The 27,367-nt window shown below is 35.8% G+C and overlaps 1 protein-coding gene across 3 annotated transcripts; it reads right to left on the bottom strand.

Moving 5' to 3' along the window:
* Positions 1 to 7,135: 7,135 nt before the first annotated feature.
* MBIP (MAP3K12 binding inhibitory protein 1) lies at positions 7,136 to 27,322 on the bottom strand. 3 transcript variants are annotated; one of them, XM_017664180.3, is made up of 9 exons: positions 27,143 to 27,322; positions 23,311 to 23,430; positions 21,364 to 21,588; positions 21,183 to 21,279; positions 18,841 to 18,906; positions 18,437 to 18,589; positions 14,755 to 14,852; positions 8,411 to 8,449; positions 7,136 to 7,447 (listed from the first exon to the last, which is right to left on the bottom strand). In XM_017664180.3, the coding sequence occupies exons 1-9, from the start codon at positions 27,269 to 27,271 to the stop codon at positions 7,343 to 7,345; spliced, it is 1,032 nt and encodes a 343-aa protein (XP_017519669.1). In that variant the 5' UTR covers positions 27,272 to 27,322; the 3' UTR covers positions 7,136 to 7,342. The 3 variants fall into 3 exon arrangements, with proteins under 3 accessions (XP_017519669.1, XP_017519668.1, XP_017519670.1); XM_017664179.3 differs by having other exon boundaries at positions 7,136 to 7,450; positions 27,143 to 27,321; XM_017664181.3 differs by lacking the exon at positions 18,841 to 18,906 and having other exon boundaries at positions 7,136 to 7,450.
* Between the last annotated feature and the right edge of the window lie 45 nt (positions 27,323 to 27,367).

The raw sequence follows: 27,367 nt of genomic DNA, 5'->3' as shown, positions 1-27,367 counted from the left end.
GGGGAGGTGTTCCAGGCCCAGCAGTGGGAGTATGGTGGGTACATTGCCGGCCGCAGGGAGGCTGTGAGAATGGGTTATGGGTATGGCTGTATGATCAGGGCTGAGGAGTAAAGATTTGTCAGAGAAGAAAGGGGGCGGTAGGCTGATCATGTAGGGTCCTATAGGTCTTCAGGGGAATTTTGTTTTTTGTCTTGGGTGAGCTAAGAATCCACCCCAGGGTTTTCAGCACAGAAGTGCCCTGAACTGACCCAATTTTAAGGGATCAGTCTGGCTGCTGTGTTGAAGATAGAGAATAGAGGAGCAAGGGCAGAGGTGGAGACAGAGGCCCAAGGGATATTTTGTAGTGACCTAGTGGGTAAGTGTGATGGTGGCTCAGACTGAGGTGGTAGTAGCAAAGTGAAGAGAAATGGTTAGATTTTGAATATATTTTGAAGAGACAACAGAATTTTCTGATAAACAAAATGTGATGTATGAAAGAAAGATAAGAATTAAAGATTTGAGTTAAAGGTGGCTTTTGATCTGGGGTCCTGGAAAGAAAGGAGTTGCCATCCATTGAGATGGGAAAGATGTGACTAACGGGTGAGAAGACGAGATCAGTTTAGCTTTGGAAGTGCTGAGTTGGTGCGCTCAGGACATCCAGCCGCAACTGCAGGTGAGCCACTGCAGAGGAGTCCGGTCCAGGCAGGAGATGTAAATCTTGTGTCCATAATCTCCATTTGTATCAGCATTTCCAAAGTAAAATGGCTTGTCACAATTCTCCTAAGGAACTTTTTGCTCCTTCCTTCTAGTTTTAGTTAGAAAATATGTCTCTTTGAACCTGTTGCTTTGTTTGGTTTCCTATCACCTATCTATCTATCACTTTTGAAAGAAGGGGTGAGAAGGTGACAGATTAAAAGGGGAAGAATCTTTTTTCCTACACAAGGCCTCTTCTAGCAAAATTGTTCTAAAATTTGTCTTTGGAAGTTCAATTCTAGGTAATCTTGTTCTTTTTTGACTTTTGACTCTTTCAGAATCCAAACATAAATGTCCAGGCCCAGGCTTGCTGAATTCGGAGTTTATATGGAATATGTAGCAATTCCTAATAGAGGAAGGTGATAGGAACATTTGGAAGAGGAACGTTTTGAACCTAATATATCTAAGGGCCTTAGATTTCAGTGACCTATAGGCTGGGGGTAGGTTGGAGAAGGTAAGATTTAAAAGAAGACTTATTTCCATTTATTCATACGCTGGAGTCGTTTGTCTTTCGAGGTTGGAAGCAATGTGCTTGGAAAGCATCCCACTCCAGAGGATACCGCATATAGTTCAGGGTGCCATCCAAGCAATGAAAAGAGTACAAACAATTTAGGAGTCCCTCAGTTGGGAAACGAACAAATAAACTCTAATTTATTCATACATTTGAAATATTAAATAGCAATTAAAAGAGGTAACATAGATCTAAACTTAATATGAGTGAAAGTCGAGGACAATGTTCAGTGAAAAGTAGCAAGTTTCAAGTATGTTACAATTAAATGTTAAAAACTAAAAAAATGCATGAGAAAGATGTATACAAACGTCAGGATTGTGGTTCTCTGGAGAGAGTGATGTGAGGGGAACAGCTGATTTTCTCTGTATCTGTACTTGGCCTATTTCTTTAAAAATAAAAACGAAGTAAATATGGCAAATGTTAGCATCTGTTAAAGTTGGATAGTTGTGTGATATATTATTGTCCATGCTTTTCTGAATGTTTGAAATAGTTCATACTTTTTAAAAAAGGGCTAATACTACAATTATAGAATGGCAAAAATCTATTAACAACCTCTTTGATAATCTAAAGTTACATCAATATTCAAACTTTTGATTTTAAGATAACTTGAAAAAAAAAGTTTCCTGATTTATAGCAGTGTAGGTAAGCCACCCTGTAAAGACCATTTAAAAACAAGAAAATAGTTCTTAGAATAAGTTGCTGAGGCATGCTTATCACAACCGCAACTTAGAATAAGTAAGAATATTTAAAATATTTTGTCCTAGAAGGATGGCTTGTTTTACACAGAGAAAGCAGTTTGCCAGCTACTTAAATGTTTACTTTTTTTAAAAAGCAGAAGCATGTGAACATTTGCAATCCAAGGGTTTTCTCCAAGTTTTATTCATCCTCTTGACTGAAGTTTCCTAGAGAAAATGTGTGGAGAAAGTGATATATGTTTTTAAATTTCTTGGAATCATTTTTTAAAAATAAATCTTTGGAAGTGATTTTATCCTAAGTTTTATGCCTAAAATATGATAATTTTTTTTACTTAGGTACTGTTACAAAATATTGTTAAGCACATGAATTTTACAAAGATCTGCAGAATTAAAAAATGCATTTAACTCTCAGTATACCAGGAAAAACAATCATCACCATTTACCTTCTGGATCTAATGAATCTTAAAATTTTTTAAATATACATTTTAGTCATTTTATGAATAATTCACAGAAATATAAAGGGGTAGTTTATAAAACTTAACTAAAAATTTAAGTAAAAACTTTTTTCTTTTGTTTTCTTTTTTTGCTTTTTAAGGATAAATACTTAAAATGGGCAATGTTGATTGAATGTAACTAACTGCTCATCACCTGACATGCGTGAACTTGGGACATATCCATCTTACAAGTAGTAACTCCAGATTACAAATACACTTCTATTTGGTTCTGGCTTATTGTTTAACTTCTGGTTCTTCTTGCATTTGCATTGCCAAATGCAGTACTTTAAAGAACTTCAATGACATGATTTTGTTGAAGGATGGTGATTATTGGAAAATACTTTAATTTTTAGATTTATAAGCACCAGTTAAAAACCATCCAATAATTTTTTTCCTTTCTACATCATTTATTTCCTTTCAGTCACCTTTGTGTACAAAGCTATCTTCAGTGTTTTTCAACTTAGGAACTGTATCAAGTAAATTTTGGTGGATAAGCTTCATAAAGTGAGAGAATACTGACAACACTGTTTAGCAAAATTAGATGGTGAAATATTCCACCATGAAGCCCCTCTTGTTGAGTAGGTGTATCAGAATACCATATTTTCTTCTTGTCCTTAGAAGTATATGGTTTATTCATCCAGGCTTGAGTTTGAGAAAACTCATTTGGAATAAGCATCTGAGATTTTGCTTACATGGTCTGTTGCACCAACATCAGTAGGATCTGGAATACTGCCCTCTGTCTCTTTGCATTCCTTCTGATTCCTTTAACAGCTGTGAAAATCTGTTAATTTTCTTCTACTTGCCATTATGGTCAAAATTAAAAATTCTATACTCTCAATTGTATTCATTGAAAGCCTTAAAAAAAGAGACTCTAAAGGTGGTGTCTGTCCAGACTTTTTGAAAGATGATGCAATACTTTGAGCAGCTATATGAAAACTGAAGGATGATGTAATAGTGATCACTCTTACATTCTTCTAGGTGATTCCATCATTGTTCCATTTCCTTATTATTTTAGATTTTTAAGCATAGTTGGAAATAATTGATAGTGATTAAATAATTCCTTGGATGATGAAATAGCAAAATATTTCAAAAGACGTAGGAAAAATTAAATCACTGGTATCTCATAATGTATATTATAGAATTATAAAAGGTTCCAATGGACCTGTATGGAAATTGGAAGATATTGTGAGTTTCAGTCTATTTTTAAAAAGTGAATTTCCTCTCTATCCCTTGGAGAATGTAAGAAAGACTACAAGTCATGAAAGAGCAATCTATATAAATAGAACTGCTCAAAAAGAAACCCAAAACTTAAATTTTGCCCCAGAAATCCAGATGTGTATCTCTGGGATTAAAGGATCATAATACATTTTCAGTTAAGGTCACAGTGAAGAAAAGGCATTTCTTAGAGAACTAAAAACTTTATGAAGTCCAGCTGTTCATCAGTCTAGATCATAGAGGCAGTGTTCCCAGCCCATGCTTTCTTTGCTGGAAGTGCTCATCGTTCTTCACAGGACTGGCAAGTGTGGTTCTTTTTATTCTTGGAGATCCTAACATTCAAGCCATAGATAATTGGTCCGGGGGTGGATACATGATCCAAATTGAGAATATGATTTCTTGTTTTTCCAGATTTTGAACCGTAAGAAAAAACATGGGACACTGGAGCCAAAGGGCTAGGTCAGAGCTAGCAGCAGCATGGAGCCTTAAGTTTCAAGTCTCAAGGAAGGCAAACTGCAAAGCAGGGAAGAAGACACCTTCAGGGAAACAGAGCTCCACATGGAGTGAAGCCGCTGTGCAGGATGCAGACAGCATGGCCCAGTGAGGCGGAGAGGGTGACAAAACATAGCTGAACCTCCTGCAGTTTGAGTAACTCACATTCTTTATAAAACATTCTACCCCTACCCCTGCCCCCTTAAGTTAGAATTGGGTTTCTGTTTTGTGAAAATGACAAATCCCTAAAACAGAAATTAGTGCCAGGAATGGGATTGTAGCAACAGGCTGAGTGAAAATGTGGAACTAGCTGTGGCATCAAGGCAGAGGGATGGGCAAAAGCAGGGTGAGGGGGTTTGCTCTTCCATGGAAAACTGGTAGTACCACGGTAAGAGATGGCAAAATACCTCATTAAACAATTGCCTAAAGCTCTTGGAACCCAAACCACATGTCATTAAAGGCAAAGTTTCAAATTTAAAAGTTGACACATGTTGAAACCGCAATGTATCATTAATTCCCTGTATAATTAAATTTCAGGGGCAAAGAGCATTTTCTATGAGTTTGGCTAAAAACAGATAGAGAAAAGCAGGAAATTACATATCCGTGTTCTATAAAGGACATTCTTTTCTGCTCAGATTGTGGAAGATCAGGTCCAGGTATCATTCATGAATTTGGAAAAGCCTAACAATTGAAAGAATATTTTAGCAGTTCTGAGTGAGAATAGTTTAGGAAGCCCAGTCCTTTTCCACAGGATAAACATGTTGATGCTTATCACTGCCCACCTACCCCCCTGACCTTCAAAAAAAAAAAAAATCACTCCCAACCCCTAGTAAAACATTTCCCTAGCTTGGAATGTAACCTGGGGAGGGATTGTTGGGGGCAGGCTAGGAAAGAAGTGCTTCCTGTTATGCAGACTTCTTTTCAGTCACTTTTTCTCCTTTATTATCAAGGGCAGAACCATTAAGAACAATGGGTCTAACAGCTAAGTAACAAAAATCCTGGAGTAATGGTCACTAGATAGCCTGGTAATTAAGGGAGCAAGCTTACCCCTACAGAAATTCCTGGCATCTGCCTTCTAGTTAATGATGTACTCCAGAGTGAGTGAAAGCCCACTAAAATTCTGGAGTAGTGATCATTAGAACCTTACCTAAACCAAGTCATCCAACATGGTGTTAAGTCCTGGCTTCTTCTGGAGGCTCCAATTCAAGTAGAAGAGGATGCTGACACCAGACAGCTAAAGTGGAGAGAGGAGGACTCTGTAATGTCCTTCAGAAGAGCAGGCGTGAAGGACAGTGGAAAAAGCGAAATTCTTCTAATGGCCAAATCCTAGGACTATCAGACATGACTTAGGAACTTATTCTACTGCCAAGGGAGTCAAGAAACAGACTCAAGGGATTTATTTAGGGGCAGACTAGTGACCAGTGTATGATCCTGTTTCCTAGGTGTCTTCCCCACCTCTAAGTCAACCTCTTTTCCTAATTACCATTTTTATTGATATTTTTCCTATCATATTGTTGGTATTATAATGTGCCAATAAAAGGATGATTTTTTTTACAAGGGAAGATGGAGACTGAGGAGCAGGCATTTAAGCTGTACCTACAATACTGAATCGCATTAGGCAAGACTATCTTGAAGGATGAGTTTGCTCTGCAGAGAAATATAGTGGTTAGCCATTAGTGGGACTGACCCAATTTCCATCCACTTGTTGGGAATGATCCCAAAACCTCCATTTTTTTTTTACCAGGTGACGCTATTTTCAAGGCTTCCACAAATGGTTGTGCAAGTTTGTGTGTACACTGCAAATTCCTGTGAAGAGGACCTACCCCATCACCCTGGCTGTAACTGATCAAGACCCCGGAGCACACTGAGTAAGAGTCAGTCTCTGAAGGACTTGAACTGAGAGCTACAAAGACAAGTAAGCAGGGGTCAATGGATCTGTAAGTTTCTACAGAGTTGGGTTCAGAGTTTGCACCATGGCAGCTCAAAGGCATGAACAAGCTAAGACTAATGAAGACAGTACTAACATATCATCCCATGTGAGCAAGCCGAAATGAGGCCTCCAGATGACAGAGAATAAAGCAGATGCGCTGATGATTATGGGTAAGAGAAAAGGAATGCGGAAGAGGGAGACGGAAGGAAACGGAGGGGAGAACAGAAAACAAGGAGGATAGGGGACAGGCAGAACTAGATGAGAAAATAGCCAGAGGCAGCTAGACACAGAGAGAGATGACCTGCTGGGGACTGTCTAGTAACACAATATCCACAACATCTATATTTCTTGCAATCAAATTCCAGATTTCTGATCCTTTTTAACAACTCCCCTTTTACAAACTACAGTAGATTTCTGATTCTTGCAACCAAACAATTCTTGACCTAAACAACTGCATCTTTTAAATGTTTAATTTTCAACTATATATGTACTGCCTAACATAACTGTGGCATTGCAAAATGGTGAGGCTCTTATAGGAGAGGGACTATAATTTGTATGTAACATCTTAACTACTTTCCAGAGACAGAATTGGTTTTATGCAGTAATAGCTGACATAAACTGAGCATTTCCCTTGGGCCAGAGTCTCAAAAGCTGTGTATGTATTACTTCACCTATTCTTCATGACAACTATAGGTCCTATTATTATCATTCCCATTTTACAGGTAAAGAAATTAAGGCACAAAGAGAGTTTTAAGTAACTTGCTCAAAGTCACACAGTCAATAAGGAGATAAAAGTGGGATCTTCTGTCTATATTAAAACTGACATTAAAAAAGTATGAATTCATTTAAAATTCATTTCAGTCAATTCTTGAATATCTTATGCACAAAGTACTGATTTAAACTAACAAACTGGTTAACTCTGATGTTACAAAGTCCTTTTAAATATCACTATTTAGAATAAATCTTCCTTTCTGTGGGGTACACACACACACACACACACAACGATGTACTTTCAAATTAACTTTTTCATTTCCCAAATACCTCCTTTAAAAAAGAAGGCAATAAATTCTGACAATGCTATTTTTAATGCATTAACTATTTCAAAATTCACTGAAATATTTGAAGAATACTTGGTGTAAGCTGGACTCACATGAAAATAAACCTTGACTCCAGAGGGAAGTCTACATGGATTAATACATTCATATCCATTTAATTAACTGCAGTGTAGTTACATATGTACATAAAAATCTAAAATGATAAGGACCAGAGTATTTCAGGGAAGGTGATGAGTTGCTATGGATTCTGCTTCTCTTGATTTTCTGAGCAGGGCTTGTTTGAGGGCACTAATTTTCTCATCAAGTTCAGCCAGTGAATAGTTCTGCTGTAAACAGTAAGAACACAAATTGCTGAATAAGACTCAGAAGTATTTTAATGCAGATAAAGTGCTAAGTGAACTATATTTAAAATATCCAAAAGCATGTTGTGTCTTTTTCTCAGAATAATTTTTGAACTGAACTATATATGTTGACTATATAATACATTTAAAGGCATTAATTAACAAATCCCAAGTATTTCTTACTTTTTTTCCTCTTTGCTAGTGAGTAAGTTTTCCTGGACTTTTTATACTTTGAAAGGACTGTAAAAACTTTCTTTCAAACTGACTATTCTTATACTCTAAAAAACAAAAAATTAAACTTAGGATTAATTCAACTGCTTAAAATACCTATAAATTCTTTCTGGATGGATCAACTGTAATCAACTACCTCTCCTGGAAAAAATGGATGCACTCAGAAATTTATTCAAAGTTTTACAATAAAAAAATAAGTAATATGCTACACTTGAAAAAAAAAACCAAAAAACTTTGTAACAGTTTTCCTCAACTTCAAATTTACATTACCACTATTAAAGTCTAGCAGAACCTTACTAATTAAGATTCAATTAACTAATATAATAGTACTATGGACAGGGGTGGGCTAAAGTCAACCTGGGCCAAACACCCTTTTTTAATTTAGATGCTGCTGATTAATTAGTGGCGTCTGCAAAAGAGTGAGGGAGTGAGATTTAAATTACTTGAGAACTTTTTTTTTCCAGCATTTTATAATGATACCTTCTTCTACAATTAACAGCTAAAGACTTTTGTAGTTATTTGGTCCATTTGAGCCATTCCATGCCCTTGAAATAAAATGATTCCTCTAATTCAAGTACATTAAATTATGCTTTTTCCCCCCAGTTCTAAATCCCAGAGTATGACCTAAAAGCAACCACAGTAGAAACCTTTACTAATAAAAACCTATAAAACTAATGAAATTATTTCAGAAGCCAAAATGAAAATGTAACTTACTTGAGGTGGTTGAACTTTTCTTCTTTTTCCAGAAAAGTTCTAGAGTAAAAGTTAAAAAAATGTGATCAGTGCTCAGAAAATCTGAACAATTTTCCTATACAGAACACTGGACAAAACGGGGAACTCTGGCAGAAACAAAGCCCAGAAACTCACCAAGCACTATCTGCAACTGACACCCACCTTCTTGTATTTTAGAAGTTACCCTCCAAAGATGTTATTAAAAGTGTATAGTTATAACACCGCAGCAACATGCTTGTCCTGGGCTATACACTTTTCCATTAATTCCCAGCTTCTAATGAGGCTGAACGATTGTGTAAGAGGTACTCTGGGAATTTTCTACTTCAGTTTCGTTTTTAATAATCTTTCCATAGCAGGATATTGAACAAATGAAGCAGTAGTAGACAAAGAAAAGCAGAATTTACAATACCAGGCCAAGGGGTGAAACACACACATAAACACACCTCTGACAATAGTAGACACTGTGGCTCTGTGAGTAGCTATCTGTTGCTCCCCTGTGTGACTCAGGGAAATGCTGATTCCAGCCCACTGGTCTTGTCAGTGGCCAGAATGGGCTTGGGGCCCAATTCTGGTCAATGAGTAAGGAAAGGTTTGTTGGGAATAAGGGGGAGAGCTTCTGGAAGAAACTTTCTCACTTCTAAGAGAAAACCTTCAGAGGGGGCAGTTCCTATGGACACTGGTGTATCTAGATAGGATACCTCAAAGGCTGTAGCTGTATCATTGCCATCTGCCTGGGAAAAAAAGCCAATACCAAGCAGAGTGGAGAAGGGAAAGAGCCTCGTTCTTGAACAAATATGATTTAGCTATTAATTCAATTAATCCCCAAAGACTGCAATACTATTGAACTTTTTATTTTCTAAGATAATTTCCATACTGTTTAAGCCAGTTTGAATTTAAATTTCTATTATGTGAAGCTGACAGCATTCACACTGACATGCTGAGCCTTTTAAACCTTTACCTAATTTATTTTTTCGACTGTTCTTAGTTTCACAAAACCACAAGCTTCTGAAGGGCAAATGAATATACAGGCATGAGAGTACTGCAGATCTGCTCTAGACTGCCATCATAAAGGAGATACTGCAATAAAGCAAGTCAAAGGCATTTTCCGATTTCCCAGGGATATAAAACTTGTTTATACTATACTGTAGTCTTTTAAAGTGTGCAACGGCATTGTGTCTCAAAAAACAATGTACACACCTTAATTATTGCTAAAAAATGTTAACTATCATTTGAACTTGTAGTAAGTCACAATAAATGATCACCACCATAACAAATATAATAATGAAGAAGTGTGAAATATTGCAAGAATTATCAAAATGTGATAAAGATACAAAGTGAGCAAATGCTGTTAGAAAATGGTTCTGAGACTTGCTCAATGCAGGGTTGCCACAAACCTTCAATTTGTAAAAAACGCAGGCTCTATAAAGCACAATAAAACAAAGCAATAACGAGGTATGCCTGTATTAGTACATTTGACAAAGAAACTGCCAACACAGGCGGCATTTCTCGTGAAACCTAACAACTGAGATTCAGAAGAGAAGGTAGAAGTTCACATTTTCCTTTGTGTAAAAAGCTATTTCAAAGAATATTGAGGTATGCCTCTTACCAGTAGTTAGAAGTGGACAATTATTAAGTGTTGGAATTATTAAATATGGGGGGGAGTGCTTATATAAACATGCTCCTTTTGCCAAACTGAGCTGCATACCTGTGTTAGGGTCTATGGGCAAGTAAGGCCTTAATGTTTAATTTGGTTACTACTCAGTCTCCTACCTCCCCAAGAGGTGGCTTTTTATGTACCTGATGAAAATGTGCTTCCCACTGTTCTCCTAACTGTTCACAAAATACCAATAGTTTCCATGTTATTAAGTAATCAGATTATTATTCTATCATGAAACCAAAGTGGGAAGTATCAGAAAAGAATAAGGCCATCAGTGATTCAGTGACTGAAAAACAGTAAAATGTGATCTTTAGGGGCTTATTTTAGGTCTGATAAGCATACTTTGACAGGTAGAACACTTAGAAACACATCTGTTGTGGATATGCTAGACTAGCTTTAAAATATATATTTTTAGATACAAAGTTTCAGTGTAAAACGTCTGTGTAAAATTTTAAGAAGCTTTGGTATCTGACAAAATATCTGAGCACAGCACACAAAATAAACATATGGACAGAGATAATTCAAAGTTATCTCTTCCTTCCCATTGTTTTACCTTAGTAGATAATTTAAAATGCCTGTGTCCTAAAGAAAAGGTGATTCAACACCCACACACAGGTTCAGGGAATCTGTACCCTAAGGAGACTCAGTGGTAAGAAGGCCTCTTCCATGACCAACCCCTTCATTACTTCTAATCAGCTGTAAAGGACTACCGACTTTACAAGGATAGTGTCTTAAATGTTTTTTCCCTTTTAGTCCCACTACCCTAATTCATGCCTTCATTTCTCCCTGGAGTAGACAATAGTATATTTCCTAAATTATTTCCCTTGACTCCAGTGTCTCCGACTCAAGACTTCATAATGCCACCAGCCAGGAACCTAAATTACAGGTTTCTCTTTCTCAAAACATAATTGTGCTCCAGTGACACTGGAATTGCAAACTGGTTAGGGTGACCTTTAAGACCCTCCAGAATGTGTTTGAATTTACTTTTCCAGTCGGATCCAGTTGTTCACTTCATGCTTCTGGGCCACAGTAACATTCACATGTGCATGGCCTTGGCCTTCAGTGCCCATACCTCTTGATACTTTCCTATAGAACCAAGAATCAGCATTGCAGACTAGAGTTAAGATTCTGCCTAGTAAGTGCTTTGGACTAAAGTGAACACACCTCTGAAAGTCAAATAACATTAAATATAAGTCATGCTATATCATTTATTTGATATATGCTACATTCTATGTATTCAAAGATGAACAAGACATAGTTCCTGCTCTTCAGAAGTTCAGAATATAGTGTGAAAAATAGGTATATGTAAACATATCACTGTAATAGGGCTATAAAATGAACAAAGTATTGTGAAAATATACTTGTGATGCATGTTATATTTACTGTTTTCAAGAGTCATAATTTAAAATCGGTAAGTAACTCTTTGGAATACTCAAGGATTATACCTATTAAATGGTGTTTTATAAGCAATGCACCTAACATTTTTTTTTAATTACAACATTCACATCTTTCCATGTTGAATGTAAAAGTTAAAGATCTTTAGAACTATACATTAAAAGGTGCAACAAACACTAGCCTTTGGCATAATTCCTGCTTTATATACATTAACTTTTTTGGAGTGTTATGTCTGTTTCATAAATGAAAAGGACTTTACATAATCTTGTTTTGTTTTATGAACTGAATAATTTATATATGTTTTTTTGTTAATATTCCCCTTTTCACATGCTGTGCTTCAGTGTTAAACCATAATAATTTCTGTCCAACTATACGGGCTTCCCTTCGTTTAGAGTTCATCTGCATGTGAATCTAAATTAAACAAATTTCAATTAAAGTCTTTTCAGAATTCAGAAGTTCAATTTCTAACAAAAGTTCAATCCTGAGGAAATTTAATAGGCACAACTTCCCCTTACTCTGAAACTTTAGAAGCTACAAAACTGTAACATATGTACACTATAAAGGGATCTATAATCATGCAGCTGCCATGTTTGTACTCCCAGAATAAAGACTGAGTGATGAATAACATGCTCTGTCCTCTGTAGGGTGTGTGTTCAACTCCTCTCATGCAAGGACGATCACGGCTCTATTCCAAGTGAGGGGTGTGGCTCCTAGCGATGGCACATTCATTCTCTTCTGCAAGGGTGAGTATGTAGTCTTCTTCCCCTTTGGCCTGTGCCATATATATGTGTTTAGGCCTTGAGAACAGTCAAACTGGATGTTTAAACCTTCTCAGTGTTTTGTGCTTCCTTGTAGCTCACTATTCATTTGGATATGTCATTTCTAATATTTATCAAGAAGTGATCCTTCTAATCAAATACAGTTTAATAAATTTGTAAATATTTTTCAAAAGCATTAGTTTTATCACAAGTATGGCAATATAATACATCTAGGCCAATACTCCTGTTTACATTTATAATGCTTCCTGCCCCTCAAGTTAGGTAGTGACTAAGTTTCAGACCTCAGGCCTTTGACAGTCTTAGTGTTCTTACCTACACTATCACCTCTACGTAGACTCCCCCAGCTGTCTCAAGTGTAGTCCTACATCTTGAAAAAGCTTACCTGATATTTCTATCTGCATATCCTGCTGTGACTTCAAATTCACATTTCCCCCCAAAACAACTCCCCCTCCAGATTTTCTTATTTCTATCAATGATGGTATCATTTTTCCAACCAGAAACTGGACTTCTCTTGCTATGTGTCTCTTTCCATATCCAATCATAAATATTTGTTAACTTTTCTTTCCTAGTGTCTCTTGGATTAATCTTTTCTATTCTGTCATGTCTTTAGTTTACAATCTCACTTCACATCTAAGCTAGTGTGATACTATCTCCTTAGTCTTAGTTTCTCCCTTTTCATTTACCACCTGGAAGAGTATTAGATAAATCTCCTAAATGTCATTTGCACAAGTCCGTTCCCTGCTCAAATGCTTTTAATAGCATTTCAGCTTTAAATACATGAGACTTCCAGTTATAGCATTTAAGATCCTCTACAATCTGACTACTTCTACCTCTTAGACACTCTAAACGTTTGATCTTGTGTATAACAGATGCCCCACAAAAAGATTATGGTTTGAAGGGCTTATTCTTTTGTTAGCCAAGTTTAGTAATAGGTGTATATTAAGCTGTTATAAATCAATCAGAATTAGAACTAAGAGATAAATGATGGAGTAAGGTCTCACTGGAGGCATCTAATACTATGATACTCTCTTACAAGATCAGTTCTATTGTTAACAAGAGTTATATTAACAAGGTATGAAACTGAACTAGAAAAACAACCTGCTTAGGGATTAATGAAGGAAACTTGAATGAGAAAAATTTATGGTAGATTGTTACAGGAAAAGACATAAAGTCTTTAAATGAATTTAAGGTACATTCAAAGAATAATCCGCAAAAGAGGAAAGACCTTTGTAATTATGTAGTATAATCAACAAATCTGATAAAATTAGATAACTGCAAACCAGAAGAATTGTGAGTTAATCCTCATTTATACAGCTACTTTTTACATGATTTGAGACTAAATAAATTTAATACTTACTGAGATTTTACCATGTGCCAGGCAGTGAGCTAAGTGCTTGACTGATAATCTCATTTAATCCTTGTTCAACCCTTACTACTTTAATAAACCCCATTTTACATGTGAGGGAAGGAAATCACTAAAACTCTTCCTCTAAATTTTTGATCTTTAGGATTCACTGTTCACTTTTGTTATGTGACTGGCCTTCTTCATCTGGAAATACTTCTTTTCTGTACCTAACTCTGACATCCAATTTAAAACTCTGGGAAGACTGCTATTATATTTAAAATAACTTAAAATATTTTTTTACCAGTGACTTATAATGAACCATGCTAATATAAGCTATTCTACATAAATTTTATAGGCACAGAAGTTTTAATAAAAGTTTGACTGAAAACTTAACAAACTTAAAATTTTTGTTCAATTTTACATTATTCTAGTTCTAATATATAGTATTGGTTAAAACCAACAACCAACCAACCAACCAAACCTCGGAAAGGGCATGTGTTACATATAATGACCCTAGAAGGAGGAGGAAAAAATAACACAATGAGCTCAGGATGGCTTGTCTGAAACCTGCTGATATGACAAGATACTTATCAGCACAACACTGTTTCTTAATGTCATTGGAAAAAGAAGTATGAATGAATAAATAAATGCTAGAGTTGAGGAATTAGACAACTATAGATAGACTAGTCTTTTAAAAAGCCTTGCGGTTAAGGTAACGTAAAAGGGTGGCAGATTTAGGTGTTTGTTTAGTATGAGGGAGAAATGTAAACATGCATGAGCTGAGGGCAAGAGTCTGTGGAGAGTGAGGGGTCAGACACATAGGGGTAACTGACAGAACAAGGTCCTAGGGAAGCCTTTGTTTTACAAGATAGCAAGTGCAGACTGACAGGACTAACTACGCTCAAGCTTATTATGCCATGAAAATGGCTTAAGTGTGACAATTTGGGTAAGGTACAATAAAAGTATCCCCTTTAAAAAAAATTATGAATCTGTAATGCATTATTCAGAACCACAATTTTTAAAAAACTAGGTACTCCCCTACATAGGACAGAAAGTGTCTCACAGATAACATATCAATGAGTGAACTGTCGTTATGATGAAGAATCCTAAAATAAAACACGTATTTATGTTTTAAAGATACTATACTTACTACAGACTGAAAATATTCAGGAGACATGCCTTCCAATTCAAGAATTTTATCCTCAAGTTTTTTAATTCTCTTATAAATGTCTCTTGGCACTGGACCACCTAAAATACATTAAAAAAATTTATGAGATACTGTTGAATAATTCTTCTTATAATTTTTATTCTTAAAATACCATGCAAAGGTAGTTACACAAAAGAAAAGGAAATATTTAAGCTTAAGAAAATAAACAAGCAAAAGTAAAACAATGAAATCCTTAACTCACATTTTCACATTATACTCTATGGGATATATTCTATTACACCTCTCCCAAGCCCCATGTATGCTTCCTATATTGCCAGTTTTGTTTCATATTAAATTCATTTTAGAAGATACTGAATAGTTTCTGTATTCAATGTATTTCTTGTATTTCTAATAGACTTTGATAGTTGTGAGAGAAAATGCATAGTGACAACTGACAATTCAATCCAGTAGTTGCAATGTCGTATCATTTTCTTCAATTTATATTTCTCCCTACACGCCATATTTTCATTTTCACTTTTAACCTTGAAGAACTTTGAAGAGGAGCTTAAGCATAATTCTTACATAAACTTCCTAGGGAGGGGGATGGTAAATTAAGGTCACCCAAATTTCAAGACTATAATTACATCCCAAACCCTTTCATCTCTCAGCACCTTAGTGGGACCATTCTGCTCCAGACTCCCCCTGGATTTTCATAACCTACAAATTGATCTCCTTATTTATGCCTTGCTCCCATAGAATCTGTGAACACAGCAGCCAGTGAGCCTTTTAACATGTAACTCAGTGTCACTATTCTGCTCAAAACCTTCCAAAACCTTCAAATCTCTCTCAGATTAAAAACAAATGCCTTTACAATAATCTACAAGGTTTTACACAATTTGGATATTCTCCCCATACTCATATCATTCCATCCACCTGATTCCTTTTGTTTTGTTATTCAACTAGGCCAAGTACCCTCACAGGTTTAACACTTGTGGTTCCCTTTCCCTTCACATTTACAAAGCATGCTTTCACCAACTTCAGGTCTTGACTCCTTGGACTCCAGGCCTTCTCTGACCACCCTTTAAAAAAGCTCAGTGCTCCACCTCCCCTTACCTGGCACCTACTTTTTTCCTTTATTTTTCTCCAAACCGTTACTACCATCCAACATTCTGTATTATTTTATTTTTTGCTTGTTTCTCCATTCTAAGCTATAAGAGGGCAGAATTTTACGTTTGGTCATTGGGTATGGCTATGCAGTTTGAACACTGCACAAACCTAAGAAACAGTGGTTTGTAGACTACACAGGTACCTCAATATTTACTGACTGAATACATGATTAGACAATTATTATGCAATTAAAGAATACATGATTAGACAATTATGCAATTATGCATAATTATTACCAATTATGGGCAAATTTTCATATCAAACGTATCGACTTCTTAAATATAAACTCTAGAAAATTTTTTTTTATATTAGGATCTTAGTTGTTCTTGCTCTTGAATAAGGTAAACTGAATGAATAACTTATTCATTTGACTTTGCTCTTACCGTTCCCTTTACCTACAATCTCCTCTGCCTTACCTCTGGACCTTTCAAGAGGCAGTCAAGCTTACTAGGTCAATGAAACATTGCCTGAATCTCTTCACATAGAGGCTCCTGTGTCCTCACTGTACCCTTCCTTCACTGCCTCTTTAACATTCCACTTCACTATCAATCTTTCTCCCAGATTACAAAGTCCTTGAGCCAGCGACTGTGACTATATCATCTCAGTATCTCTTGTGTCTAACATAGCCCTTAGCACATAGAAGGCATTCAACAGGTATTTTTCAAAATTAACTACTTGATACTATTAGACTTAATAAACCAGTCAGTCCTTTTTTATACAATTGTATTTTAAATCTAGTTCTGGGGCAGAAGATTCATTTTTAATGTTAATATCCTATTACCTTCAAAGATTTACTCATTTTCTTTTCTTCTTCTACCTCCATCCAACTCTTATTTTAGCTTGACTGGACTCAGAAATTCCCTTAACCTTCCTTTGTCCCTCTAGACTTTCTGCAGCTCCTATTCTCTAATTTTGGAATGGTCTGCTCCTGCCTGCTGACAAATTCCTACTAACCCTTCAAGGGTACAAACATCACTTCACCAGGCATATCATTCCTTATCCTTCCCTGAGAATGCAGAATACTAACTTTGTGTCCCCACTGTACTGTGCAGGTATCTGAAAAGGTGAAATGAGCACTTGTTCTTTCAGTAAATGCTTGAATACCTGCTTTGCGCCAGGCACTGCACTAGGTACAAAGTAATGAGCATGACAGTTTGCTCTCACAGATGTTACTACCCAGCAGTGGAGACATATGGAACGAAGAGAACTGTGTTAACTGCTAAAAAGCAGTGGAGGAAGCACCAGGTGATACTGAGACTACAGAAATGGGAAATCCACACCTGTCTGGAGTCAGGAGGGAAAAGCATGGCAGAAGAAAAAAGCCTGGGTAAAGAACCTAGCAGAGCAAAGTCAATCAGTGGAGAGTTGGGAAGCCTGGAGATGTGGCTAAACTATAGATGTAGATTATATTTAAAATTACAACTCCTCCCTATCACAATCTCCCTTCCCTTCTCTTAGTCAAGCAGCTTTTATCCATAGCCCTTTTCTTCTACTGTAGCATATAATTTGTGTACTAGAATCTTCATTCACATATACTCTCAGCCTAGAACAGTACCTGGCTTACAGTAGGAACTTAATACCTATTTGTGGAATTAATGAATAAGGACTAAGTTTAGTACGAATATAAGAAAAACAGAAAACCATTAAAAATAATTTTCAGTTGGGGGATAACAAGATCAGATGTGAGCTTTAGAAAAAGCAATTTGGCCATAAGGTACAGAATTGGTCTCAAGGAGGAAGTTCAGTGGCAAAGTGATCAGTTTACATCCTTCCATTAGTCCAAGGCAGAGAACACAGTGACTTCAACTAAAGTAGTAGCTGTGGAGGTAGGCAGAAGTAGGTAGATTTGAGAGAGATTTAGATGACAGAGTCAACTGATCAGATAACTGGGAGACTCAGGCTTTGCATCCAGGTAAAACCTAGATTTGCTGTCTAGTTACTACTTACTGTTGCGGTGTATTACTTGAGCTCTTCAAACTTCAGTTTATCTGACAGTGATAACACCACCTTATAAGTGTACTGTTAAATATATTTCAAAGTGACTGGCACTTAGTATTATTCAATACATGCTAGTTCACTTCCCCTATGGCATTAATTTATTTATATGCTTATCTTCACTGAAATATCCTTGAAGACAAGGATCACACTTATCAATACTTTGTACCTAGTACAGTGGGTGATAAGAATGAGGTGGTCATGGCTGTTATGAAACTGATGGGAGGAAAAAGATTAGTTTTCAGCTGTGACTTTAATAAACTGAGAGTGTCAGGATCTGTTTGAAACCTGTTTTCATGCTACTAACCCTCCCTCTAATTGGTGAGAAGAGTAAGAAGAGGAAGAGCCTAAATACATGACTATAAACTCCTTGAAAGCAAGAATTATGCTTTATTCACTTTTGTACCAACCAGAACACTGTTTTGTACTTGACAGGTGCTCAGTGAAAATTTGGTGACTAAATGAATTGGAATTTAGTCACTTGCAAGGTACATTACAGGGCACTGCCCAGCACTCTGCTTACCTGTCTGCAATCGCAAGTGAGCCTCAATATTTTGTAGTCGTTCTTCTACAGCTTGATTACCACAGTCTCGGAGCATGCTGTTAGGCTTATGACCTGACCCTTGAATTCCTTCTGGTCTGGTCTGTGGTCCATATGTATTCACAACTCTAGAAACTAAGTTAAGAAATTTCTGAGCCTATTAAATTTACATTTCAAAATTCTCTCTTCCTAACAATATAAACAATACTTTACATTCTTTTCATAAAGACCATCTAACCATAAGCCCAAGTATAAAGAAAGGCAAGGTTTTTTGTTTGCTTTAAAATAAGCAAAATTTAGATAGGAAAGGGATTTCTATTCCATTTTGCTTATGATCTAGAAAAAGTATCTGTAAGTGATAAAGATATTATCTAATGGATACTTACCTTTTACGTGACTTTTAAATCCAGGGTAAGGGGTAAAAATGGCATCTGTTCTTGCACAACTATTTTCTAAGGAGAGTTTAGGTGAGTATAAGGTTAAATATATTCTTAACTTCAAATGTGTAAGATTTTGATGAACTTCAAATAATTCATATTAACATATTGCTCAAAAAAGAATACATTTTAAGTAGTAGTAATTATTATTACATGCAGAATAAAATTTAGTGATTTTTATGCTCTGAAGTTTATATCTAATCAACACTTATATATAGAAAAGTCCTCAATATCCAATGTTATATATTTAATGAATACCAGTATCTCTAAAAAACATCTGGGCCTTTGGAGAAAATAATTCATACACTAGAAAGAGTACTTCAATTCTAAGCCATAGAGCAATTTTTCACTTTATTTCATCATGAAAACAAATGGAATTATTTTTACTGAAACATCTTTTATAAAAAATAGATTTTTTCCTATTACTGACTGATCAAATTAGGGAACATCTAAGAAAAAAGATTAATCACACATTTAGCACACTTTTATTTCAGCACTCCACACAAAAAGACCTTGCAATCTCAATTATAACACACCCTTTTCCACTTTACCTAGATTCCCAATGCTCATTAAGAAAAAAACTTTATCACAAAATCCCTTTCCAGATTGCCCTTCTCAAACAATGCATTTAAAAGATACAATATGTTTCCTGAAAAATTCCCCTTGATTATTCTATAATAAAAAAAAGGATAATAAGAGATAAAATTATTTTTTTCCCTATGGAATTTGATTTTTTTAAAAAACTCCATTGTTTATATTTAAGTGAACTTCGAAGGTGTTAAAAGGAACACACTAACACATTACATGTGTATTATTTCAGTCTGTTTCCTTACTCTGCTGATAAATCAAATTGTGAAAAAAATTCAAACTGCACTTATCTTTTATATATAGATACTAAACAGAGTCATTTTCATTTTCTCTTTCTTTTTTAAGGACACCTCAAAATACATTCATTTAAAGAGCCATCACTTCTCCCTTCTCTTTATACCATTACATGGGGCTAAGGGTTAAAAAAAGAAGCTGTCACCCATTCCAGAGCTATATCCCAAGTACATAGATGAAGTGACCCATCAGGGAGAAATTCAGCGTGGTGTGAAGGTACTGCGTGTGCGAATGCTAGTCACTCCCCACAGCAATTTTGCTAGCACTGTTTTGAGCCAGCAAGGGATTGAATGGGCCAAGGAATCCTGCTGAGCATTTCAATTCTTGTCAATTTCTATCCCCTGGTGGTTTATAATAATAGAGTTAGCAGGGAGAACAGAGGAATAACATTAGTGACACATATGCTTGCTCCCTCAACAAAACCTTTCTCATGGGTTACTTGCAGATGGATTGTAGTACCTGGGATTTTGCCACTGTTGCACCTGCTCTGAAAAGCTAGCAGGAAAATGCCAAATCTGGAGATATGTACATATAACGTGAATAGAAAAAGCTGAATTTAGGACCCAACTTGAGTCTGCGTTATTTCATTGTTAAGAGAATCAGTATACCAAAGTGCTAAGAGTCAATTCTAGGTTCCTCTGACAATTCTGTGCTCGTAATAATTAGCCAAGAGATATTAGAGGCAACAAGAAAAATGTTCATTCCAATTAGCCACTCTTCCCTGTAATTTTTTCTAAGAAGTACTTGTTCTGATTATTACTATGCTGCCTGAGTATGATCTATGCCAGTGTTCTGCAGTATTTTGTATTCTGCAGCCTTACCTGCAGATCTGTAAATATAATAGCAAGTGGAGAGGAAAAGGAGAATCTGATGGAAAACAGCAAATGTGTGCAGTTTGAGAAAAAGGAAAAAAGCGTTAAGGCACCATAGTCTTCAGGACAAACTGGTTTTATCGTGACATAAAATATTTCGGCTTAGTAGTAGTGAGAAAACTGCTCCCTCTTGAGGAGGAGTAACTTCCCAAAGTTCACGTCATCATAATTTTGTAAGTACATTTACAAGGCTTAAATTTTATATAGCTTAGTTCCTTCTTGCTAGCGAGACCAAGCAACCCTGCCACATGCACTTCACCTTCATTTCATAAAGAAACTTTATAAAACAATCTTTTCACCTGTGGTAAACATTAGCCTTTTAATGTTAGCATTTGATTTTTGCATAACCAGAATGAAAGCTGTTTTGCAATACAGTCGTCTTATTAGAAGGGAATTCCGCTGCCTTAGTTTCTAAATATATGTGAAATATATTAAATTGTGGTTTTAATGCTGTTCATTTTAAAAACAAATGAAAGATCAGAGCAACTGTAAAAACTGTCCTTAAAATCCTAAGAAAATTAACTCCTAGGCAGTTACCTTGATTACAATCAATAACATTGCAAAATTCTCTGACGTTGTTTTCATTGATTTCAGCTTGCTTTCTTTCAATAAATGCAGATATTCTTCTGTCAATCTACAAATAATAAGTATGTGTGTTTTAACAATTCAAACATAAGATCTAAAAAAATAATACTCGCCCTGCCACCAGTTTTCTTACTTCTGCTTTTCCAGCCTTTATTTGAACTACTTCTGGATCAAAATGGATATGTGCCTTTTTCACATCTCCTAAATCACGATCTTTGTGCTTTTCTTCCTCTTGTAGGTCACCATTGGGAAATTTGTCATTTATTTCATTCTTGTCCCCTGTTTCTGTTTTTCCTATCTCTTCAACAATAGTTGTATTCTCCTCTTTAATCAGAGGCTGAAGTTTTGCTAAAAAAGGCTGAAAAGAACACAATTTCATCTGCTAAGGTTCAAACTGATCAAAATTAATTAGACATTTAAATTTATATAAATTTATTCTAAGTGAATATGATCTTTAATATCAATTAACTAAATATAAAAAGTTGGCATATCAGGATACACAGATCTGACTACATGAGTTTGCTGGTCTCTGCTATTGTGACCATTATATTTGCTATAAATCTGTTTAAAAAAAAAAAAGAAAACCTGAGGAAATTTTAAATTTTCTTTGAGGGAATCACTCTGTCACTCATCTTTTATTTTGTGCCACATCCAAGCCTCAGCCTCTGGCACCAATGCCACTTAATTAACATGTCATTCAAATGCCTCCTCAGAACACTGAGGCTTAGTATTTTTCCTCCTTAACATGAGAGCCAGTGCTCTCACTCAGCAAAGCCCTGCATTATCACTATATCACTGGAGATTCTCCACTTGAAACTACAGTTGGCCAAAGTGAATGAGAAAGCATAGACATGAAATATATAGGTATTATGCTGAGTGAACACTAGGCTTTTCGTGACATGGCAAGTTATCTTCTTGGGTCATGAAATTCAATTTTTAAGAAGACAATGAACAAGGAAAATAAAACCCTGCCAAGATCCATGGCTGAAAAGAGACAGATGCCTATCGCTACACTAGAGGAGGGGAAAAACCCCTGTGGTATAATATAAACTACCCATTTCCCCTCCAAACTTAAGCCTCAATTGAGTACTATAGCTCATTGCTTCTGCCCTTTAAAACTAGGGTTAACTATACTGTTAACATGAAATGGAGTTAAAATTCCCATAAAGTCATTGAAGAGGCTGAAAATTGACGTCTATCCCATTAATCTAAACACAACACTTGTCAATGTTCTATTTTTTGATTCCCTTGTTTGCTGTACCAAATACTCTTTTGAAACCTTGTAACATCTTAATAAGCCCTAAACTGACCAATCCAAACAGTTCTTCCACTTCCCTTTCGGCAATTCATGTTTTTTAGTTCCAATAGAGATAAACTAGAAACTTACATCAATTATAATTGCAGAGATATTCAACTGGAAACCAGCAAGAACATAACACTGTTTAGTTAATGAACTGAAATGTTAAAAAATTTAGCAATAGTTTTATAAACTAACAATTCAGTGTTAATTTCTAATGTAAAATATCAATTATTTCAAACTATTAAAGAAAAAAGATAAGATAGTGACTGGCTACTTACTAAGATGAGACATTAATGTCACAGAAATTATTTTCTTTTTAAAAACTATGCTGAAACTGTTTAATTGCAGTAGACACTCCAGGATGTGTCATGCTGGGATAATGCCACTTCTTGAACCACTGAAAGCACTCCATGAGCCTCCAAACTCACCCAAGGCCTGGAATCATTATCATAGCATGACACACACCTGCCGTGTCTTATTGCTTAATTATAACCCACCATAGATGCTACTGTATTGAATTTTCGGTGCCAGTCTAGAATTGAACAGAATTGAATTCATTCAGTCTTCACACCCACATAGGCCTACTGGGCTATACGCCTGTAACTGTCCTGATCACCAAGTAAATGAACAGACTTGGATCAAACCTGATTGAAGTAACCTTTTATTAATAACACTATTAATATGGTGTTAAGAGGAACTGACAAATACTCCAGTTTATAATTTAAGTACAATTAACTTCTACTTCCAATATCTAGTTAACATTTTTAGCAAGAAATTTACCTGTAAATATAAAACGTGTTGCTCAAGTGCACTACAGAGCAAAGAGGGCTGGAATGCAGGGAGGCTCTGGAGCTTGTTCCAATCGATAGTAATTTTCACCACATCATCTCTGAGGTTAAGCTTCAAAGGGGCAAACCAGCAACATCACAAAAATTACACAATTAAGTTGTACATATGGGATTGTCACAAAAACAAGATTTCAATAGAGCAACATGCCAATTTAGCTCGTTATCAAGTTTTTAATGACACATTAAAATGCTCTACTTAGTTATCATTTTAAAAGGCCAAGAAAGGGGCAATTTTCATTAAAAAAGAACAAACTGACATCTTATTCTAATTCTATTCTTGGGTCTGTGTAAAGGGACCACCTTAAGAGGTGAGAGAAACTATCCAAAAAAGATGAAAAGATGAGGCTTTTTTAGTATGCTAGTACCTAAAAATCTTTGGATGGGGGCCAAGATAGTCTTGCCCTACTCAGAATCTTCAACTTCTAGTTCAGGGCATTAAGTAGAAGGGGCAGGCACATTTATGAAAGTTCTGATGTATACATTTCTTGTTATTAAATATGTACATAAATACTTAATTGCAATATATCATTACTCTGGTATCTTTTGAGTCACATTTTTACTGTTTTCAACTAACCAATTTTAAAAATAATTTAAAGATCAAGACTTCATACATATTATAAAGTCTAAGGATAAATGTCAACATGTTTGTCTACTTCAAAGGAAAATTAAACCATTAAGTAACTGGAAATCTAAAATTGAAAAATACTTTTCCACAATGGTGAAATAAATGGTCAGAGACTGGATGGAATGGCCAGATCTTTTGCAGAACAGCACTTTCTACTGTAGCATAAGGGCTCATTGTATGTCCATTTCTTGTAAGTTAGCTATGTGTAACCTGTTAGGTAAGATTACATACAGAAAACTACCAACAACCTGGATATAAATTGATATCAAAATCAGTGAAAATTTTAGAGATAAAGACTGCATCTCTAGTCTTTGAATAAAAGCGAACCACAATAAATTTTTCTAGGGACATGTGTTTAAAGCATACTGTAAGGATGTACTGCATAGTGGAATTAAATTATTGTTTTTTTCAGAAATCATTCATTAAAAATTAGTCATGTTTTCTACAAAATAAAGACAAGTGTTACATTAGTTCACATACTGATCTTACAAGCTGTGATTGTAATAAAACAAAAAGAAGAATCACTGTACAAAGAACCAAAGAGTTCCAAAGTTACCCAAAAAAGGCACTATGCTTAATGAATACTGTATGACAGAAATTTACCACCTTCTGAACATGCAACCAGAAACATTTAAAGTCCATATTAGACAACTGTAAAAGAAATAGGAAGTTTTGTATAGGCTGCAAGGGCAAAGATTAGTTCACATTAATTTAACTAAGGTCTCAAGATTACTGCATTAATCTTAATTTACATTATTTAATGTCTATAAAGACTTCATTAGAAAACAGCTTATGTTATGTATGGATGTAAACTATTACTATACTTTTACAGTCCTCAAAGGCATAGATAGTCAATTATAACAAATTTCTGAATAGAGTTTGGGGATAACATTCAAATCCTCAACCAAAGCAAAGCATCATATTTTCTGGAAAAAATAACTTGCAGGAAATAAATCTTAATGTTTGGATCATATTCTCATTTCAATTCAGCAGAATTATATAAGTCTTCAAGAGCACTTAAAGATACTTGGTATTTTAAGAAAACCACATAATTAAAACTATCTCAATATATTCAACTATTTATTCAACAAATTCCATTAGTAATATGAATTCTATGCTTTTTCACTCTTTGAAACTGGTAAACCACTTACCCAAAAATATATTAGTCTGCCATTAATATGGACTATTTAAATATGCACTCTCAGTAAAAACTTTATTAAATTATTATGAAAATCCAAGCTAACAATAAATAATACTTCAGCTTGGTAAATGGGGCATCCAGAGGAAAGCAATTAGATTAAAATCAGTAAATTTGACACAAGGATATAAAATACTTTTTAAAATTCAATTTTATGTTTCCTATTGAGGAGAGCTAGTAACATGGTGATACTATACAGAGTCTACTTAGGTATATTACAACTTACATTTTTAAAAACATCCTTCAAACTTGTTGCAAAAGGAAATAGTGATTTCCTCCCAGGGCAATTTTATAAGTAAAGAACTCTGGTTTTCATTCTTATTTTTAAACAATACATCTCAAAATATAAGGAGTATTATCAAAATGGTTAGCATGTAATTGATCAGACAACGTTATTTTTTGACATTGGTAAACAGTACCTTCACTGTGTCATATAAACTTGCCAAATATTTACTCTGAACATTTTTGACAGGTGACATAAATAAATTTTAATCGTAACCTGTATCTACAGAATATCTGAATGTTTAAAATTTTTTAAATGAGTTTTGAAAATTCAGGATGCAAAATATTCCAAAAGAAATGTTTACGCTATTTTTTAATGTTACTTAAAAAAAAACTCATAACTGAAAAAAGAAATAATGTAAATTATAGATAAGCATAGTTTTTTCACCCTGACATTAGACTATACATATGACTTAAAGTTCTAAGGTCCATACCATAAAAAGTTCATAAAGCCTTTCAACCATTTACAGGTCTTGGGTCTTAGTCTTACCTTTAAAGAAATTTTTTTTAGTAATAAGTCCTTGGCTAACAACTGAGTTTAAATCTTGTAACTTTTAGCAGGCTTACATTAACAGTTGTTCCACTCCACCAAACTGTTTAACTTAGTAATGCTCTTTGTAAATCACAACAAAACATATTAGGATTTTTAAAATATTAAAAACCTTTTTAAAAGTTGATTCTCCATCTAGCCAAGGTGTTTATATCACAAATGAGGCAAATGCTGTTTTCATAAAGGAATTACCATTACCTTCGACACAATAAAGCCTGCTGTGCCTACTACCTGCACCAATCCCAGCCCCGTAACAAACTTTTATAGCTAGAAAATATTCCGTTTAAGATACCAGAAAAGATTTCCTTTTTAAAAGCAGACAAAACTTATTTTCAAGTTGTTTCTCATTTGAAATTTGCTTTGTATTTTATTTTACATAATGAAATAGTGACTCGACAGATTGTAAGTGGCACTTTTATTTAAACCCAATTTTATTATGTATGACATTTCCGCAAAAGCTATTTATCAGCCAGTTAAACTAATTGATAACCAGTTCAACAGTTCTGATGCGAAGAGTATTAACCATGGATAACAACCAACCTTATGCTAGTAGTATTTTAGGTTAATTTCTTTTAGTTCCCTCCCCGTTTGAAAGGTAAAAGATGCACACAACGGGGGGATGGGGGTGGGGGTGGGGGAGGAAAAAGAAATAAGCAAAACTAAGTGACTCATAACAGCAAATCATCCAAAAAAGGCGGAGAGAGAGCGTTCCCAGATCTCGGGCCGTACTAACCTATGAGTTTTTATAATGAATGGAGGAAAAGGGATCCTGATCGCCAGATGCCTCCCAAACCCTCAGAGCTCTTCCGCTTTCACTCTCTCCAAGCCTGTTCCTCTCAGGGCCGGGTTTTCACTCACAGCTATGCTCGCTCACTCTCAGGTAGAAGAGCTGCACGGAAATCTAATCTGCAACCAGTCTTCAACCAAGCCCGTGCGGCCATCCTCACTTCCGCCGCAGCTTGCTCAGTCCGGGCTCCTCCCCTGGCCTCAGCTACTCCAGCCGGGGCCCACACCCCACAGGCCTCCGTGGCTCCCCGCCACAGCTAGAGGAAAACGGGGGGAGGGGCCGGATGGCTCCCATACCCCTACTCCCACAAACCACCACTCACTTGTCCAGCCAGGGTATGCAGAGAACGAAAGATTTCACAGAGCACCTCTTGGGAGAGGTTGGGGCTGCAGCTCCGCTCCAGGCTACTGTCACCGATGCTCGGGAGACTAAGCTCAGCGACAGCAGCCATGACACCTTTGCAGGCCGCCCCCGCCACTCCGAGATACTCCCCAAACGTCACCCCCTCCCCTCTCCTGCATTCGTCGCTCAGCGATTACGCAAGAAC

The sequence above is a fragment of the Manis javanica genome, chromosome 8 (assembly GCF_040802235.1).
Source record: "Manis javanica isolate MJ-LG chromosome 8, MJ_LKY, whole genome shotgun sequence".
Taxonomy (NCBI): Eukaryota; Metazoa; Chordata; class Mammalia; order Pholidota; family Manidae; genus Manis; species Manis javanica.
The sequence above is the reverse complement of the archived record's forward strand: the minus strand, read 5'-3'. Positions and strand labels throughout refer to the sequence as shown.